The 17,856-nt window shown below is 47.0% G+C and overlaps 1 protein-coding gene and 1 pseudogene across 1 annotated transcript; one reads left to right on the plus strand and one right to left on the minus strand.

The window, feature by feature from the left end:
- Positions 1-661: 661 nt before the first annotated feature.
- Bmyc (brain expressed myelocytomatosis oncogene) lies at positions 662-1,421 on the plus strand. The gene has a single exon (NM_001013163.2). The coding sequence runs from the start codon at positions 878-880 to the stop codon at positions 1,382-1,384; it is 507 nt and encodes a 168-aa protein (NP_001013181.2). The 5' UTR covers positions 662-877; the 3' UTR covers positions 1,385-1,421.
- A 15,734-nt stretch (positions 1,422-17,155) lies between these two features.
- Eif4e-ps5 (eukaryotic translation initiation factor 4E, pseudogene 5) lies at positions 17,156-17,831 on the minus strand (annotated as a pseudogene).
- Positions 17,832-17,856: the final 25 nt, after the last annotated feature.

Consider the following 17,856-nt stretch of genomic DNA (forward strand, 5'->3'; position numbering starts at 1 on the left):
GAGGTCCTGGGGCTCAGTTCCCAGCACTCACATAAAGGCTCACAGGGGAGCCTCACTCAGTTCCAGGGGATCACTCATGGTCTCCATGGGCAGTGGGAATGCAGGTGCTGCACTTGCATATATGCAGGCAAATCACTCATACACTTAAAATAATATAAGTAAATCTAAAAAAATAGTGTAGCTTTAAGAAAACCCTTGAAGAAGAGAGGAAGCAAGTACACCACCACAGAGGTCCTTGAACGAGTGTTTATCATGGACGTTTTCACAATAGCTGTAATGGAACCAAGGTGCCCGTCAACAGAGGAACGGACAATAAAGATGCGGTTCATATGCGGAAATGAAATGTTTTCAGTCATAAATAAGCGCAAAGAATGTCATTTGCAGGACATGGATGGAATTGGAGATTATCATATTAAGTGAATTAAGTCAGTCTCACGGAAACAAAAATCTTTGCTTCTTTCATCGATTTTATAGATACATGAAACCACACACGTTACAGATGGCGTGAAAGTAGAAGAGACACTGGGCGAACGAAAAGGCCTGAGAGGTGGAGGGGAAGACACTAGCAGGAAATGAGTGGGAATATGCGGAGAATAGGTTATACGCGAGCACGGAAAATGTATCCTGTGCACGCACCACGCGGCGCCAGTAGCCCCTTTCCGTAAGGTGGCGCGCTACTTTGAGCGTGGCGTCTGGTGCCGAGCTGACGCCTCCTCCCTCCGCTGCAGCGGGAGAGCCAGCCTGGAGAAGGGACTGTCGGGATAGTCGGAAGTGAGGGTCTGGGAAGGGGAGTGGTTCGGGGCTGCTGCGCAGCGCGCCAGGTTTCCGCAGCAGCCCTGCACCCCTCCGGGTCGCCTCCAAACGCAACGCTGCAACCATGCCCCTCCACGTGAGCCTCGCCAACGGCAACCGCGACCTGGACTACGACTCGGTGCAGCCATACTTCATGTGCGACGATGAGGAGGAGGACGTGCACCAGCAGCCCCCGCAGCCGCCAGCGCCCAGCGAGGACATCTGGAAGAAATTCGAGCTGCTGCCCACGCCGCGCCCGTCCCCGGGCCACCCGGGCCTCTACTCGCCTCCCTGCGAAGCGGTCGCCGCGTCTTTCTCCCCCAGGGATCACGACGGTGATAGCTTCTCCACCGCAGATCTGCCCGAGCTGCCAGGAGACGCGGTGAAGCAGAGCTTCGTCTGCGACCCGGACGACGAGACCTTCGTGAAGAACATCATTCTGCAGGACTGTATGTGGAACGGCTTCTCGGCCTCCGCCAAGCTGGTGTCCAAGCTGGACCCCTACCAGGCTGTGCGCAAAGAAGGCGCCAGCGTGAGCCCGGCCGCCGACGTGGAGCCTGCTACGCCTCCAGACTGCACCTGCAACACCTGAGCGCACAGCACCGGGGCTTTGGACTGTAAGCTTCAGCCATGATAACGGCCTCAAATTCTGGGCATAAGAGAACCCTCCCTTCCCCCTTTTCTTTTTTAAGCTTGCCATCCTCCCTCACTCCCCTTATCAGATTTGTATTTGTTTAAAAAAAAGAAATCTTAAAGTATATCAATTTCCAACATCAGCTGGACCCTTAAATGTAAATAACTTCAATAAAACATTTTATCAGTTATACAAAATCTAAGATATGAAGTATAAAGGTATATTTTCCTTTTAAAAGCTGATTTTTTTTTTACTGATTTAAGAAAATCAAAATATTGGCAAATTTGTTGAGCCCATGCTTAAAAAAAACAGCTTTATGAAATTAACAAAATAAAGAACCAAGAAGCTACAGAAAATACTACTGCTAAAGGTAGGCAAAAAGTAAAAATGGGGAAATTTTTATGACCAAAAAGGAAAAATTAAAACGAAAGATGAAAAGACAAAAGATTGCCCAATAATGAAACAAACGCATAAACAAAATTAAATAGGCTAAGAGGTTTAAAATAATTGATAGAATTTTAAAAATAAAATAAAGGTACTACTGAACTATAGCAGGAGGGAAAAGGTGAATCATGAGAGGCAAGAGAAAAAGAACACTAAGGTATTTGTGCCTCTTCTCTCTGGGTCTCCTGTATTTAGACACTGCTGGGAGGTGGCGTGGTCAACAGAGACTCTTGTCTCTCCTACAGTTTAGGCCGGTGCTGAGCCCACAAGAAACAAGGCAGCAAGATCTCTTGGTACTTTGCCTGAGTGAGTACAGGGGCCTCTGCTGGCCGTACTTGGCTCTGCAGTCTGAGTCTGGGCAGCCCTCTTAACCCCTCTCCCTCCTGAACTTCCTCAGTTCCTTTTCCCAGGAGAAGCTGAAGTTCTAGCTGAGATGAGGGTAGTGTCTCCCAGGTGTATATTAAAGTGGAGTCTGTGACAGGGATGTGGGGTAGACCACTGCAGCTTCAGGGTCCTCAGACCCCACAGTGGGGGACACTTAAAACTAAGTGTTGCTACAGCTGCTGGCCCAAGCTCACTGCTACCAAGCTGCAGAAACCTCCAAGTTGATAAGGTCAGCTGCAGGCCACAAGGGTGGAGTTCCTTCCCCCATGCAGTGCCTGCGGAGCCCAGCTTCCTGCCACTGCGACCCTTTGGGCTCTCAGTACCAGGCCCCTACTCTCCACGGCTGCCTCCCAGGTTCTCACCATGGAGCTCTGTGGCGGTCCCTGAATGGCCATGGTTCCCTGTTCTTGCCCTCCAAGCTAGAACAGGTTTAAACAACAGGTTTCCTTTCAGGATGGCTCCTGGTCCCAGCCCAGAGAGCTGGGACACTGTTCTCCACATCTGGACCACCTGGCCAAGAGAGTGACTGTTCCTAACAAGAAGAGCAGCTGCATTTGAGGCATGTGTGAGGTGGGAGCTTGGCCTATGGGAAGGACCACCAGGCTCTGCACAAGGCCACCATGCTGACCTCTGCCTGAGGTTCTGACCCCTCCCCACACAGTAGGCACCATGCTGGATAAGGACCCTCCAAGCCAAGTTCTCAACACAGAGGGGATTATTTGCCTAGAGAGGCAAGGACTGGGAATAAGAAACAAAGCCAGGAGCTAGAGGAGGAGAGAGAAGCAGGGACAAGAACAAGGGAGAGGAGGAGGGATGCCTGTCCCAAGGCAGCAGGAGAATATGGGGGCACATGGAGGGAGATGACAAAAGGCTGCCTCTTGATACAGAGAGGACAGACATGTCACAAAGGCAAGAGGTGATTTATAAAGGTAAAGTGGGAAACTGGATGTCAGGATGGGGTGATTTTATTTAGATGTTTACTAGGGCAGCTGGGGGGGAGGGGGGACTTCAATAGACAGCTGGACCTTGGTGGTCAGCCTCAGGAGGAGGAGGAGGTGGACAAATTAGGGAATGGGCCTTGGTGTCCAGCTGTAGGGCTGTAATCCAATGGCTTTTAGCAGGGCAGAGGGAATGGGGGAGAGGGCCAGGCCTGCCTGAGTCACACTCACTCGCCAGGTGCGGGCTGGCTAGCGTTCCTTCAGCTCTCTGCCTTCGGGTACATGCTGTCCTCTGTTCCTACATGTCCCCATCTGTCCTATGACTGCCTTGGTGAGTGTCTGACCTGTCCCCTCTTTCTCTGTAAGAGCAGCTCTCTACAGAGACTTTTCCTTACCCTGACTCTTCTCGTCCCCCAGGGCCCATGAAGTCACCTGTCAGCCTTCTGTAACTGCAGGTCTCTCAGTTAGGTCTTCACCATGCTAGAGAATTGCAGTCGTTGCTGCTCAGCCATTGGTCAACGATTTCCATGTTGCCCATTAGTAATTAGTTCCAGTCAGTTTTGTTCCTGCTCTTGTGCCCTGTGAGCTCCTGGCTGAGGGCATCCAGCCGGCACTCTGGGAGGGGCACCTCAGAGTTTGACTTGGCTCTGAGAACAGACGAACAAAGGCGGTGTGGCTCATTAACAGAAATTGATTTCACAGTTTCAGAGCTGGGGGAGCCCAAGGTGAAGGAGCTGGCAGGTGTGGTGTTTGCTGGGGGACCACTTCCTGGGTCTCCGATGGCTGTGAGCCACTGTGTCCTTGCATGGTAGAAGGGAAGAACCCTGGTCCCCTCTGCTCACTTCCAAGTGTCAGTTACTAGGAGGCCTGCACCTCTGAAAATCCCCAGCCCTGACCCCATCACCTTGAACTTAGGTCTCCACACACAGAGCATAGGTGGACTCAAAAATGCAGGCCACTGTGAGGCTGGCTCTCTGAATGTCAAACGCTGTCTGAGCTGTGACAACCAAGACTGTCCCAGTGTCTTTCAGATCTTGGTGTCAGGTCGTATTATGCAGCCATCTTTAACTTTCCAGCAGTTTGGAGTTTCCTGGAGCTCTCCCAGGCAAAGAAGTTGCTCACAAACTGGTATCCTTGATGGGAAAAACTGGGAGAGGGAGAAGGAGAGGAAGGTACCAGAAAATAGGGGAAGGGCATGAAGAGAGGAAGACGGTGTGAGGAAGTGTGTGGGTGGAAAAGAGGGGGTATGAGGAGAGGGAGGAAAGGGGACAGCAAAGAGAGGATGATTTCCCCCGTAAGAGAGAGATGACCTCTGTGCTGCTCCAGGTTCTCCCTGGAGGCAAGAATGGCTGATGTTATAAATTGCTCCACAAAAGTAGACAGAATGATCAGAGGACACAAACTCCAGGAGCTCCAAGTCACCTGAGCAGTTGTGGGTGGAAGCCGTGAGATTCCTTAAGGTGGTGCTGCCCACTCCCTCAGTGTAACAAGAGGACTTCTGGGAGCTTTAACTGTCCTCACACCACATCCCCAGCACGGTGATCCCAGGATGCAGGATGACAGAGCAAACTCCTGCAGAGTTGCATGGAGTGGCCTCTCCTACCTGACAGAGGAAGCCTCAGGGCAATCTCAGCAGCTCCGTGAAGAGGGATGAGGTCTCTATTGCTAGCAGGGATGTCAGACTTCTGGAATGGCGGGGCCCAGAGTACAGGGAGTGGAAGCACAGCCAGGCAGGTGTGGAACGCAGAGCCCCTCTCAGGGCTGGGGCTTCTTCCTCAGGATACTTTCCTGTTTCCCACCCAAGGCCAGGGCTTTTGCTGAGCTGTGAACTTCAAACTTCTCGGTGCCCTCCACTCTCCCTGTCTTCTGCATTCTCTTCCTCCGGATCCTCCGCTCCTTGCAGCACGGAGCTGCTCAGTCGTCTTCCTGCAGTGTGTCCATTGTGTCATGGATGTGGTTGATGTCGATGGTGCAGGATGTCCTGTGCTGGTAACTTTGTGCTCTTCTGTTTGCATCAGAGGCCTCCAGAGAAAAAGCAGCTGTCTTCCACAGATGTCCCTGTTTCATCATCTCACAGACAGAGGATGCCTGTGTGCTGAGGAGATGACCCGCTCATCGTCAGGTGCTCTAGCAGGCTTAGGTGTTTTAAATGTTCAGAGAGGGGAGAAAGGATGGTAAACACGATTAGGGATGTGGTCCTGTTTAGAAGTAATGCCTTGGGACTCTTTTGACGAGAGAGAGGTGAGGTTCAGACCTAGGCCCCCTCTGAAGCCAGAACCCTAGTCTATCTGGTCTATTGATGTCTCAGATCGTAGCCTCACTTTCTGCTCCTTCCGTGCCGGGGCTAGGGAATCCTGGGAAATGAGACCACAAGGCAGAGGACAGTGGTGAAGAACAGAGCCTTCTCCAGAGTCTGCATTCCCAGGCAGCCCTCACGTACTCCTGGGGCTTGGGAGGCTCTTCTGCCTCCTTGGTCAGCTGCATTCAGACTCAGCTTCTTGCAGAGTCCACAAGGTGCTTGGCAGAGAGGACCAGGTCCTTCTGAGTAATAGCCGCATCCTGTAGGGAAGGGGAATGCCAGGTTTTGCATAAAGTTTGTTAAGACTTCAAGAGATCAACATTCCATGGTCGGTCCAAAGTGGCAGCTACTGGTTTTAGTCTGAAGAAGCTGAGGGAGAATTAGAAACACAGAAGATAGGTCTCATGAATAGGATGTGTTGTCCCCATTGGGAGAACTGGATGGGGCTCTCGGCAGTGACACGGAAGGGTTCGATATGAACAGAGCAGGGTTTTAGACCCACTTCAGCCTGTGTGCAACTCAGCCCCAAGAACCCCAAACTTTCTCTTGGTAGCTTCATCCAAGGGTGTCCTGCAGGACCCACTTTTTCAACTCAGGGCTCAGCCTGGTCACTGAGTTGTCCTTATAGAACCACTCTCCATGTCTTCCCCTTCCTGGTTTTCTCCTCCTCAGAGCACTGGCTGGGGCTGCCTGAGGTTGTTGTAACAAACCACCTGAACATCTCACATCTGCTCCCCTCAGGTGCGGAAGTAGGGTGTGAAGACTAGGTCAGTGCCACACTTCCCTAGCTTCCGGGGAGGCCCCTGTATTGACAGCTTCCTGCACTCCTCAACCTCTTCCTTGTTCCTGTTCTGCCATTGTCTTCACTTGACCCCTCCAGGGCCCCAAAGGTCCCTTTGTCTGACTGTGACAAGAACCCTTGTCAGTGCATTTAGGCCACCCGGACCCTCAACCATCTTATTCACTACTGCAAGCTCTTCTTGTGTTCTTGTTTCCAAGGTGCAGGAGAAAGCCTCTCTGATGATGGCTGAGCAAGGCACTCATCTGGGAGTATAGAGAAATGTCATTACCCACCAGTTTCACCTTGCAATATTGCTTCACAGTCACATGCCCTTGGGTCACATGGTTTAAAGGGCCACCAGTCAGCTATCCAGCATATGGCCTTCCCTGAAGAGATCTTAGTGATTTGTGGGTGTTCTCATTGGTTGTCTTCCTTCCTTGGACTCCGAGAGAGGGGCACCAGCAGAGGACCCCTGCACCCAGAGAAGTTCCCTCTCCCTGTGCTGGCTTTTTTGTTATGCTAAGTCACATCTCTCACCCTGTCCATGCTGTCTGTGTCCAAGCCTGTTCTGGGTGACATTCACTGCATGGCCTCTGCACTGACATTCTGCAGCTCTCTGAGAGAGCAGCCATGTTCTCTTAGCTCAGACCGTGGAAGCTCCTAGCTTTGACACCTGTCTTGGGATCCTGGGGCTGATCCAGCAGCTAACGGGATGCAATGTCTTCCTGCTCCTGGAGTCAAGCTTTGCTTTGCACATGACCTTGGGGGACAGAACATCATAAAGTGGCAGCTTGACCCAGTCGTTTTCCTGTGGAAAGTTCAGCCGAGCAGCCCCCTGCCCTCCTAGATGGGGAGATACAGGGCCAAGACCTGATAGACCAGGAATCAAGAAGCAGGTCCCAGTCTGGGGTGTGAGTGGGGTGTCACCCCAGCTTCCTGCTGACCCAGATGCATCCTACTTCTATAGCCTGTTGTCAGATGTCTAGACTATTTCTGGTATTATATTCTACAAAGACACAATTGGTCTCTTTGTTGTTGATGTTTTTGAGACTAACTCTTGCTATATGTCTTAGGCTGACCGCCCCCTATGCAGACCAGGATGGTCTGAAACTCCAAGATCCACCTGCTTCTGTCTTCAAAGTGAGAGGATTAAAGGCGCATGCTTAACTTTTGTTGTTGTTTGTTTTTGAGATAGACTCTTACTGTGTAGTTCTAGCCCTTGTATTATGCACATCAGGCTGCCCTTTTACTCAGAGAAATCAACCTTTGCTTCTCGAGTGCTAGGATTAAAGGTGTGCACCCTATACCACACATGCATGATATAATTTTTTGGTTTCAGGGGTAATTTTTTTTATGAAATAAAATTATGCGTCCATTACAGGATAGGCATAAAAATATATATCTTCATCTGTTGATTTAAAAAATTATTATTTTTATTACTTGCAACTTTTAAATATAATTTGATCATATTCTTACCTCCCCCAATTCCCTCCAGGTTCCCCTCCCACAAAACTTTAAGTTCTTTCCCCAAAAGCAAACAAAAACCCAGCACGACAAAACCAAGAAAACAAAATAAAAGCATACTCAAAAATAAAATAAAACAGCAAACTGTTGCCAAATAAAAGTGCAAGTGCGCGCGCACACACACACACACACACATATTCATACACACATACATACACATATGCATACACACATACACATACACACATATACATACACACATACACATATATACATACACACATATATACATACATATGCGTACACACATACACACATTCATACACACATTCATACACACACAAACACACATATGCATACACACATATACATACACACATATGCATACACACACACACACACACAAACTGGAGTGCATTCTATGTTAGTCAACTACTCCAGGACATGAGCTTTTCCTGAGTGGTTGACATGCTCAGTGTCAATTGGAGAAAACTGATTTTCTTCTCCCAGCAGGTTTAAGTGACAGTGCAGTTGTTAACCTTTGCCTCAGTGCCTGGGTTTTCATTCATTATATATATATATATATATATATATATATATATATATATATATATATATATATATATATATATATATATATATATATCAAAACCATCACACTGAAGTTGGACAAGAAAACCCAAGAGAAGGAAAGAATCAGAGACTTAGTTGTTGGCACTCTCAGGAGCCCCATAAAGACCCAAGTTGGAAACTGTCATACACAGGCAGAGGCGCAGTGCAGGCTGTGCATGCTGTTCCAGTCCCGGTGAGTTTGTGAGCTTGGCTTGTGCTCATTTAGAGTTGGGTTTCCTAGTGTCCTAATTCCCTTGGCTCATCACTTCTGCTGCCTCTCCCTTGGGGTTCTCCAGGTTCTGAGGAGAGAGGTTTAATGGAGCCGTCCCATCCAGAGCTGAGTTTTCTAAGGTCTCTTGCTCTCTGAATAATGTCTGGCTGCAGGTTTCTATATCCGTTTCCATCTGGTGCAGGAGAAAGCCTCTCTGATGGTGGCTGAGCGAGGCACTCATCTGGGAGTATAGCGGAATGTCATTGGTCGTCATTTTATCAGTACACGTTTGCCCTTTCTTTCAGACCAGTCTGATCCGGTTGTGTAGGCTCAGGTTCTTGGTCACACAAGCAGTGTTGGGTATGGATTCCATCTTATGCATGGGCTTTTAAATCGGTCACTGGTTGGTTACCCCCGCCAACTTCGTGCTAGTGTATCTTGCAGTAGATAAAGGATTGTGTCTGGCTTGGTGTTTACACGACTCTTTGGGTAGTGCCCACAGTACCTTCCTGTTAAGGAGGATGCTGGAAAGTTGAGGTGAAGGCCCTGGTTCCACATCTCCCTTTTCAATGAGTTATGCAGGTGTTGTTTTCAAAATGGAGACTTGCCATCAGTTTGTGGAGTCCAACCCAGAGTCTCGGCAACAGCCCGGGCTGTTTGGGGTTCCCATGGAACCTTTTGGCCAACAACTCAATTAGATGCACCCTAATCACAGTACTTGCTGGGAGCCTCCCTGCCCAGAGAGGGCTGTGGCAGGGATACAGAATAGGACTCTGACGATAGCTTTAAGGTCTGAGGGTCTCAGGACATTCTTGCTCTCTAACGGTACTGACATGCTGATGATAACCTCTAAAAATCCTAAAAAAAAAAAAAATTCTTGGTCGTTCTGAGGGTAAAAGGCTGCCGGCTTAGCCCAAGAGCAGGGGAGTAAATCATGTGGCCTTTGTTCTACCTCAGCAGGCCTGCGAGGCTCTAACTTTCAGCCTGTTAGTGGATGTCACAGGAAGAAAAAGGGACGCTTCGAAGAGTGATTATAGAGTTTATTACTAATTTGTAAAAAGTTTCCTATGAAAGCTAACTAAGGGGGAAAGTGGGACGATCCTAATCGGGGAAGGGGAAAATTTCTTCTGAGTGGGGAAAGGGAAAAATTTCTACTCTAAGCAGGGAAAAGCAAAAAATTCTCCTAAGGGGAAAATTTTTTTCTTTATCTAAGCAGGGAAAGGGGAAAATGTCTTATTCTTTTCTCTGGGTCCTCAGAATACATGATTACATGTTATAAAGTTCACACAAAAAAATCAAATCATAAATTGAAATAGAAGTGTACAACAGAGAATGTTTGCATGCATATCTGTTAGCAGGAATTATCCGGCTAAACGTCCATCACCTGTCATCGCCGCAGGTTCACTGCAGGTTGAAAACCATAAGTTGTTAGTGAAATTTTGTATTGATAAAGCCAGTCGATATTTTATCTTCTCTCCTGGCACCTATAATAAATCCTTAGTTCCCTTTCTATGACGTTGGCTAATTGTTTTACAACCTCTTGGAATGTGCCCTGAGTAGGAGAAAGTCTGGTCACCTTCTAAGAACAATTAGCTGGTGACACTTGGGAGACTGGCAGAGTCCTCACTGCAGTTTTGACTATCAGAGAAGGACCTAAGAGCAGCCCCACTATAAAAGAGCTTAGTAACCACTGATGTCATTTTAGGAATTCTTTTTTTAAAATATCTTATTAGATATATTTCTTTACTTACATTTCAAATGTTATTTCCCTTCCAGGTTTCTTGTCCATAAGCCCCCATTCCCTTCCCTCCCCCTCCCCCATATGGGTATTCCTCCTACACATCCCCCTTACTGCACCCCCCCAATTCCCCTGCACTGGGGGTCCAACCTTGGCAGGACCAAGGGCTTCCCCTTCCACTGGTGCCCCCAAAAGGCTATTCTCTGCCACATATGCAGTTGGAGCCCTGGGTCAGTCCATGTATAGTCTTTGGATAGTGGTTTAGTCCCTGGAAGCTCTGGTTGGTTGCCATTGTTGTTCTTATGGGGTTGCAAGCTCCTTCAACTCTTTCAATCCTTTCTCTAATTCCTCCCAAGGGGGTCCTGATCTCAGTTTGGTGATTTGCTGCTAGCATTGACCTCTGTATTGGACATGCTCTGGATGTGTCTCTCAGGAGAGAGCTATATCCCATCTCTTTCCTCATGCATTTTCTAGCTTCATTAGTCTTACCTAGTTTTGGTGGCTGTATATATATGGCCACATGTGGGGTAGGCTCTGAATGGCTGTTCCTTGAGTCGCTGATCTAAACTTTGCTTCCATATTCCCTCCTATGGATTTTTTTTTCTCCTTTTAAGAAGGAGTGGGAGCATCCCCATTTTGGTCATCGTTCTTCTTGAGCTTCCTGTGGTCTGTGGATTGCAACTTGGGTAATTTGAGCTTTTTGGCTAATATCCACTTATCAATGAGTGCATACCAAGTGTGTTTTTCTGTGATTGAGTTACCTCACTCAGGATGATATTTTCTAGTTCCTTCCATTTGCCTATGAATTTCATGAAGTCATTGTTTTGATAGCTGAGTAGTACTTCATTGTATAGATGTATCACATTTTTTGAATCCGTTCCTCTGTTGAAGGGCATCTGGGTTCTTTCCAGTTTCTGGCTATTATAAATAAGGCTGCTATGAACATAGTGGAGCATGTGTCTTTGTTATATATGTTGGGGCATCTTTTGGGTATATGCCCAAGGGAGGTATAGCTGGGTCCTCAGGTAGTTCAATGTCCAATTTTCTGAGGAACCTCCAGACTGATTTCCAGAATGGTTGTACCAGTCTGCAATCCCACCAACAATGGAGGAGTGTCCCTCTTTCTCCACATCCTCACCAGCATCTGCTGTCACCCGAGTTTTTTATCTTAGCCATTCTGACTGGTGTGAGGTGGAATCTCAGGGTTGTTTTGATTTGCATTTCCCTGATGACTAAAGATGTTGAACATTTCTTTAGGTGCTTTTCAGCCATTTGATATTCCTCAGCTAAGAATGTTTTGTTTAGCTCTGTACCCCCATTTTCTAATAGGGTTATTTGGCTCTCTGGAGTCTAACTTCTTGAGTTCTTTGTATATTTTGCATATTAGCCCTCTATCAATGTAGGATTGGTAAAGATCTTTTCCCAATCTGTTGGTTGTCGTTTTGTCCTAATGACAGTGTCCTTTGCCTTACAAAAGCAAGGTCCCTTTTGTCGATTCTTGATCTTAGAGCATAAGCCATGTTGTTTTGTTCAGGAAAATTTCCCAAGTGCCCATGTGTTCGAGACTCTTCCCCACTTTTTATTCTATTAGTTTGAGTGTATCTGGTTTGATGTGGAGGTCCTTGATCCACTTGGACTTAAGCTTTGTACATCAGCTTGGATAAGATAAGAATGGATTGATTTTTATTCTTCTACATGCCGACTTCCACTTGAACCAGCACCATTTATTGAAAATGCTACCTTTTTTCCACTGGATGGTTTTAGCTCCTTTGTCAAAGATCAAGTGACCATAGGTATGTGGGTTTATCTCTGGGTTTTCAATTCTGTCCCACTGATCTATCTGTCTGTCTCTGTACCATACAGTTTTTATGACTATTGCTCTGTAATACTGCTTGAAGTCAGGGACTGTAGGCAGAGGGTATTATCCTCTGACTTCTCAGGAGTATCCACACTTCTGAGGTTCTAGCTCTTTCCCCCACGGGACTTGGATGCAGGGAGGTGTTTGGCTGGTTCAGTTCAGTCCTGGGCACAGACCAGAACTGTGGGTACCGGCGGCTGTCTGTTCTTATATTCCTGTGTCCAGAGGCACTGTGCAGTTTTCCCTTGGACCAGGGATGTGGACAGAGGTATGCAGAGGTGGCAGTCTGTCCTGCAGTCTCAGGATGTCTTCACTCCTGGATGGTCAGCTCTCTTCCCCGCCAATTTTAGGAATTCCTATAGGATCATCATAAAGACTTAAGAAGTCATCTATTTGTCTATACAGCATCACTACGAGACAATACATCTTCATGGATTTGCAGAGATCTGCTCCAAAGGGGTGGGTTATTATTTAGTGATTGTTATATGAGTTTAATAATAACAGGAAAAGCATTTTAATAGCAGGAATCTTTCCTAAAATGAATCCCTTACAGACTTGCTTAATAAGGGTGAACCTGTCACAGATCATATAGGAATCTGAAGCAGGCCATCTCAGGGAGATCACCTGCTAGTTATTAGCTTGTCCCATTATGGCTTCTGACAAGTACTGGAAGCTTTGTTTGGTGCCAAGAGATGGCCCTTTGGGGCTCTGTCTCTCCCACTATCTAATGGTTTTATTTTAATCACCTTCATATATGTATATATTTTAGGAAGTTTCCATACTACCCCTCAGATATCCCTTAATTTTAGTTGTTTCTATTCCCTCCCACAACCACCTCTTTCTGTCAGTCCCCAACTTGATTCCTCCATTGCAGCCCCCTAATCTATATCTTTCTATTTCCCTCTCCTAACAAGATCTATTTATTCCCTATAGTCCCTTACTCTATACCTAACCCCTGTGGCTCTTTGTTATCAATGACGTCACTGCTAATATCCACATATAGCAAATGTAAACCATGTTTGTTTTTCTGAGTCTGGGATACCTCACCCAGAATGATTTTTCTAGTTCTTTCCATCTAGTCAAATTTCATGATGTTATCTTTAAAATACATAATATTCGTATTGATCACACCATGAACATCACATCATGAACCCTGATCACAACTCTCTCACCCTTGTGTCCTCCCCACCCTCAAGAAGAAGAAGAAGAAGAAGAAGAAGAAGAAGAAGAAGAAGAAGAAGAAGAAGAAGAAGAAGAAGAAGAAGACGACGACATGGAGGAGAAGGGAGAGGAAGAGGAGGAGGAGAAGGAGGAGGAGGAGGAAGAGGAGGAGGAAGAAGAGGAGAAGGAGAAGGGAGAGGAGGAGGAAGAAGAGGAGAAGGAGAAGGGAGAGGAGGAGGAAGAGGAGGAGGGAGAGGAAGAGGAGGAGGAGGGGGGAGGGAGAGGAAGAGGAGGAGGAGGAGGGGGAGGAGGAGAAGGAGGAGAGCCAGTTCAATTTGTGTTGCCTATACACTGAAGCATGGTCAAACTCCCAGTGACCAGTCCCTTAAAGATAATGTAGTTTGTCCCCATCCACCAGAAACGTCAACTGTGCAGAGCTCTGCTTTAGCATCCTTACTGCAACTTCTAAGAGTTCTCTTCAATCGATTTCTGTTTAGGCTGCCACTTTTTTGGGAGGTTGTAGGTAAGTGTTATCACAGAATCTTCTATGTCTCAACTGTGAATCCGAATTCATTGAAACCAGGACAAAAGTAGCTTCTTTGCCCTTTACAGTCAGCAGCAGCACAGATCATGGACATGGTTTCCACGGTAACATAGGCCTTGGACATCAACATGGCCCTCAGCGGCACCATGGCCCACAGACACATAACCATTTTTTAATGGAGAAGCAATACTCTATTATAGATTACCACATTTTCTTTATCCATTCTCCTGCTGAGGAATACCTAAGTAATTTGCAATTTCTGGATACTAGAAACAGAGCATCAAGTGTCCCTGTGGTAGGATGAAGCATCTTTTGATATTGTCTGAGAGCGGTGTTGCTGGATATTGAAGTAGATCGATGCTCATCTTCTTCAGGAACCACCGCACTGATTTCCACAGTGGCTGTATGAGTTGGCACTCACACCTGCAATGGGTGGTTGTTCCTCTCTCTCCACATCCTCCCAGCACAAGCTCTCACTTGTTCTGATGATTGGCGCCATTCTGACAGCTGTAAGATCAAATCTCAAAGTAGTTTTGAATTGCATTTCCCTGATGGCTAAGGAGGTTGAACATGCTTTTAAGTGTTTCTCCACCATTTGAGTTTCCTTTATTGACAGTTTTCTGTTTAGAACTATACCCTATTTTTAAATTTTTTTCAGGTGTCCCTTTTTAAAAATTAATTACTTTGCATCTCAGCCACAGTTTTCCCTCCTCCCAACTCTCCTCCCCCAGCTCTCCTCCCCCAGCTCTCCTCCCCATCCACTCCTCCTCCCTTTCTTTTCAGAAAAGGTGAGCTCTCACCTTTTTTAGTTCTTTCTTTTTTTAAAAGAGTTATTTATTTATTTTATGTATGTGAGTACATTGTAGCTCTCTTCAGACACACCAGAAGAGAGCATCAGACCCCATTACATATAGGTGATTGTGAGCCACCATGTGGTTGCTGGGAATTGAACTCAGGACCTTTGGAAGAGCAGTCAGTGCTCTTAACCGCTGAGCTACCTCTCCAGTCCTTTTTGTTCTTTATATATTTTGTGTATTAACTGTCTATCTGATATGGAGCTGGTGGAACTCCGTTGTATACACTCCTACTTTGTCAGATTGACAGTGTTCTGTGCCTTATCGAAGCATTTTGTTTCATAGGATCGCAGTTATTGACTGTTAATCTTGTGTATGTGCTGTGGATGTTCTGTTCAGGAGGTTGTCTCCTAGGCTATTCCCCACTTTCTCTTCTCTCGGGTTCAGTGTACCTGGATTAATGTTGAGGTCTTTATTGATCCACTTGGACTTGTATTTTGTGCAGGATGTAGATATGGATCCATTAAGATTATCCTACACGCAGACACCCAGTTAGACCAGCACCATTTGTTGAAGATGATTTTCTCCCTCTCCAGTGTGTATTTCTAGTCTCATAAAAAATCAGGCATTCATAGTTGTGTGGATTTAAATGTGGGTTTTCAACTTGATTCCACTGATTAACAATTCTGTTTTTATGCCAATCCCACACTGTCTTTATCACTACTGCTCTGAGGTAGAGCTGGAAGTCAAGGATGGAGATTCAGCCATGAGTTCAGCAAAGAGCAGCGGGTCCCAGCAGCAACCCATTTCTAAGAACACCCCAAGTAGTTCACTTCTCCTAAGAAGTTGCTGGCCAGCCTAGGTGACCTCCAAACCCTGCACATTCCAGTCTCCCCTAGGACTGACGCAGAGCCCAGTGCCACTCAAGTTAGTCACAAACATGGTGAGCCTGTTGGGGCAGCTTAACCACACTGCGACTCTGTCCTCGGAGCCCAGGGAGAGGCTGGTGGCTAGGCTACAGAAGACCGTAGGTGTGTCTGTTACCCCCTCAGGGTGTAGCCTCTTAATGGGAGGCCTGCCATCCTCCTAGTGTGTCTCAGCCACTGGCCACAAGAGCAGGAGTGAAAGGTCCCTTCTACATCCTTGTTCACCTCACACCCAGACAGTTCCTTCCTTCCCTGGGGCATGGGGAAGCTTGGGCACATACAGAGAGTCTCTCTGGACAGCACTTGAAGAATGTCAATGCCCAGCCAGTGTGGGCTGTTACTGTACCGATCTACAATGGGTTTTTCTCGGCCACCCTCACTCCCAGCTGCATGGCCTCTCGGTCCCATGCATCCAGGACAACATGAGCTGTCTACTCTTCTAGCATCTTCCTTGGCTTTGGAGTCAGCCCCAGCTTTGCTCAGTCCCTGATGCTCCTCACTTTATGTACATCAAAGTCTGGATTCACTGGCACCTCTTGCAGATTCTTCTGGGCCAGGCCTATATTGAAGGCCAATGTGGGGCTGTGGACTCTGAGCAACTTTGAAGCCGGGAGACCCTGAAGGAATGGGAGGAGTTTCACCTGCACCTGTGCGCCATGCCCCTGTCCCATAGCCTCAGGCCCCTGCCATAGATTTGTGGCCATCAGTCCCGTAAGGGCAATGCCCCAAGTCCTTCCACGTGTGGATAAGGCATCCCTAACATCTCAGACCAAGACAATAGGAAAAGAGACAGTGATGTGGTTGGGTAGGCTCAATAGAGAGAGCTCCATGCTAATGACATACCTAGAGGCCTGGAGACTTAGCCAATGAGCTTCCCTGCCCAGACGCTCCTCCCTGCAAAAGGCATTTCATCTTAGGCCCAACATGAGAAGTGGAGTATGGTTTTACCATCCACTTTCCACCACGACAATAAACGGTTGGGAACCACAGTCTATCTCTTGTCCTTTTTTCTTTTTTGCACAAATGTAATATTTATTCCACCTTTCTGTCATATTCATGGATCCTTCACCAATGTTACATGAGGAAGAAAACAAAATTCAAAACAAATGAAAAACTGAAATCGGAATCACTAATGTTATCAAGCAGGGAAGCAAATAAACTAACATCTAGCAGCCGTCATAAGAGGACAGCAAGGACAATGCTGTGACAGGAAACAGAAGGTTGCTAGAAAGCTGTACTCAGACTCTCACACCAGCAAATCCGCTCCTGTGTGCAGTGGAACAAACCCAGATCTCTTCCTGCTAAGGTGATAGAAATGCCCGTTCTTCTCTGAATACCGTGGAAAGGCAAGCGTGTGTGTCGTGGTAATTCTACCCGGCTGTTACAGAGTGGGCCAGGAGCACATCTGTGGGTTGTGGGGTGACGCGTACTGTAATTCTTTGATTGGGATAGTGGACACACTAGCAAGAGTTGGGGTGGGGGAGGAGAATGAACACAGAAGTACAAGCAAAGGCGAATGAGACTTCTCTTGTATCTTAGCAACACTTGGATGGGATCGGCTTCAGTACAGCTCCCAATCTCGATTGCGTGACACAGTCTCCTGTGAGGATACTCAGAAGGTTCTTCTTAAACAACAAACCTATTTTTAGTGGTGGAGCTGCTCTTTGTAGCTGTGTCTGCGTGGGACTGATAACCAATCACTATCTTCAGAGGACGTCCTAACCTTTCCTTGTACACCCTCCCTATGTGTGTGACTGCATCACTGTTCTCACATTCAGTTGTCCATATTGCTATCTTATCACCCTTAGCTCTAACACCAACAACAGCTCCACACAGGTCATCACTGCAGCCATCAGAGTGTTCTCTAATAAGGCACAGCAGTGTCTCTAGCTAAACCTGGTCGCGGTCACTTCTTCTCTGCTCAATGTAATGTAATTAGCCATCGTCCTCCCCATGTGTCTGAATACCACCCTTAAAAAGTGAGTAGTCACAGCCCGGCATTAAATTACTAGACAGCTGGATATGGTTGCATAGAGCCCAAAAGTCTTCAATGGTTTCACACTTAGAGATAAAGATTTGCTTGCTAAGTTTTGCTTTTATCATTTTTTAAAAACTAGAGTGCCCACCTGTTCTGAAGAGGGCATTTGAGATAGTGCTTTGGGTTAGCAACCTCCTGAGGAGGCACTGTTTTGACCTCTTCTGCAGATGGGGGATTAGTGGTAAGGGTGGTTTCCGGTTCCACAGTCACCATCTAGATTGTTCTGATCGCACAACCC

Source organism: Rattus norvegicus, chromosome 3 (assembly GCF_036323735.1).
Source record: "Rattus norvegicus strain BN/NHsdMcwi chromosome 3, GRCr8, whole genome shotgun sequence".
Classification (NCBI taxonomy): domain Eukaryota; kingdom Metazoa; phylum Chordata; class Mammalia; order Rodentia; family Muridae; genus Rattus; species Rattus norvegicus.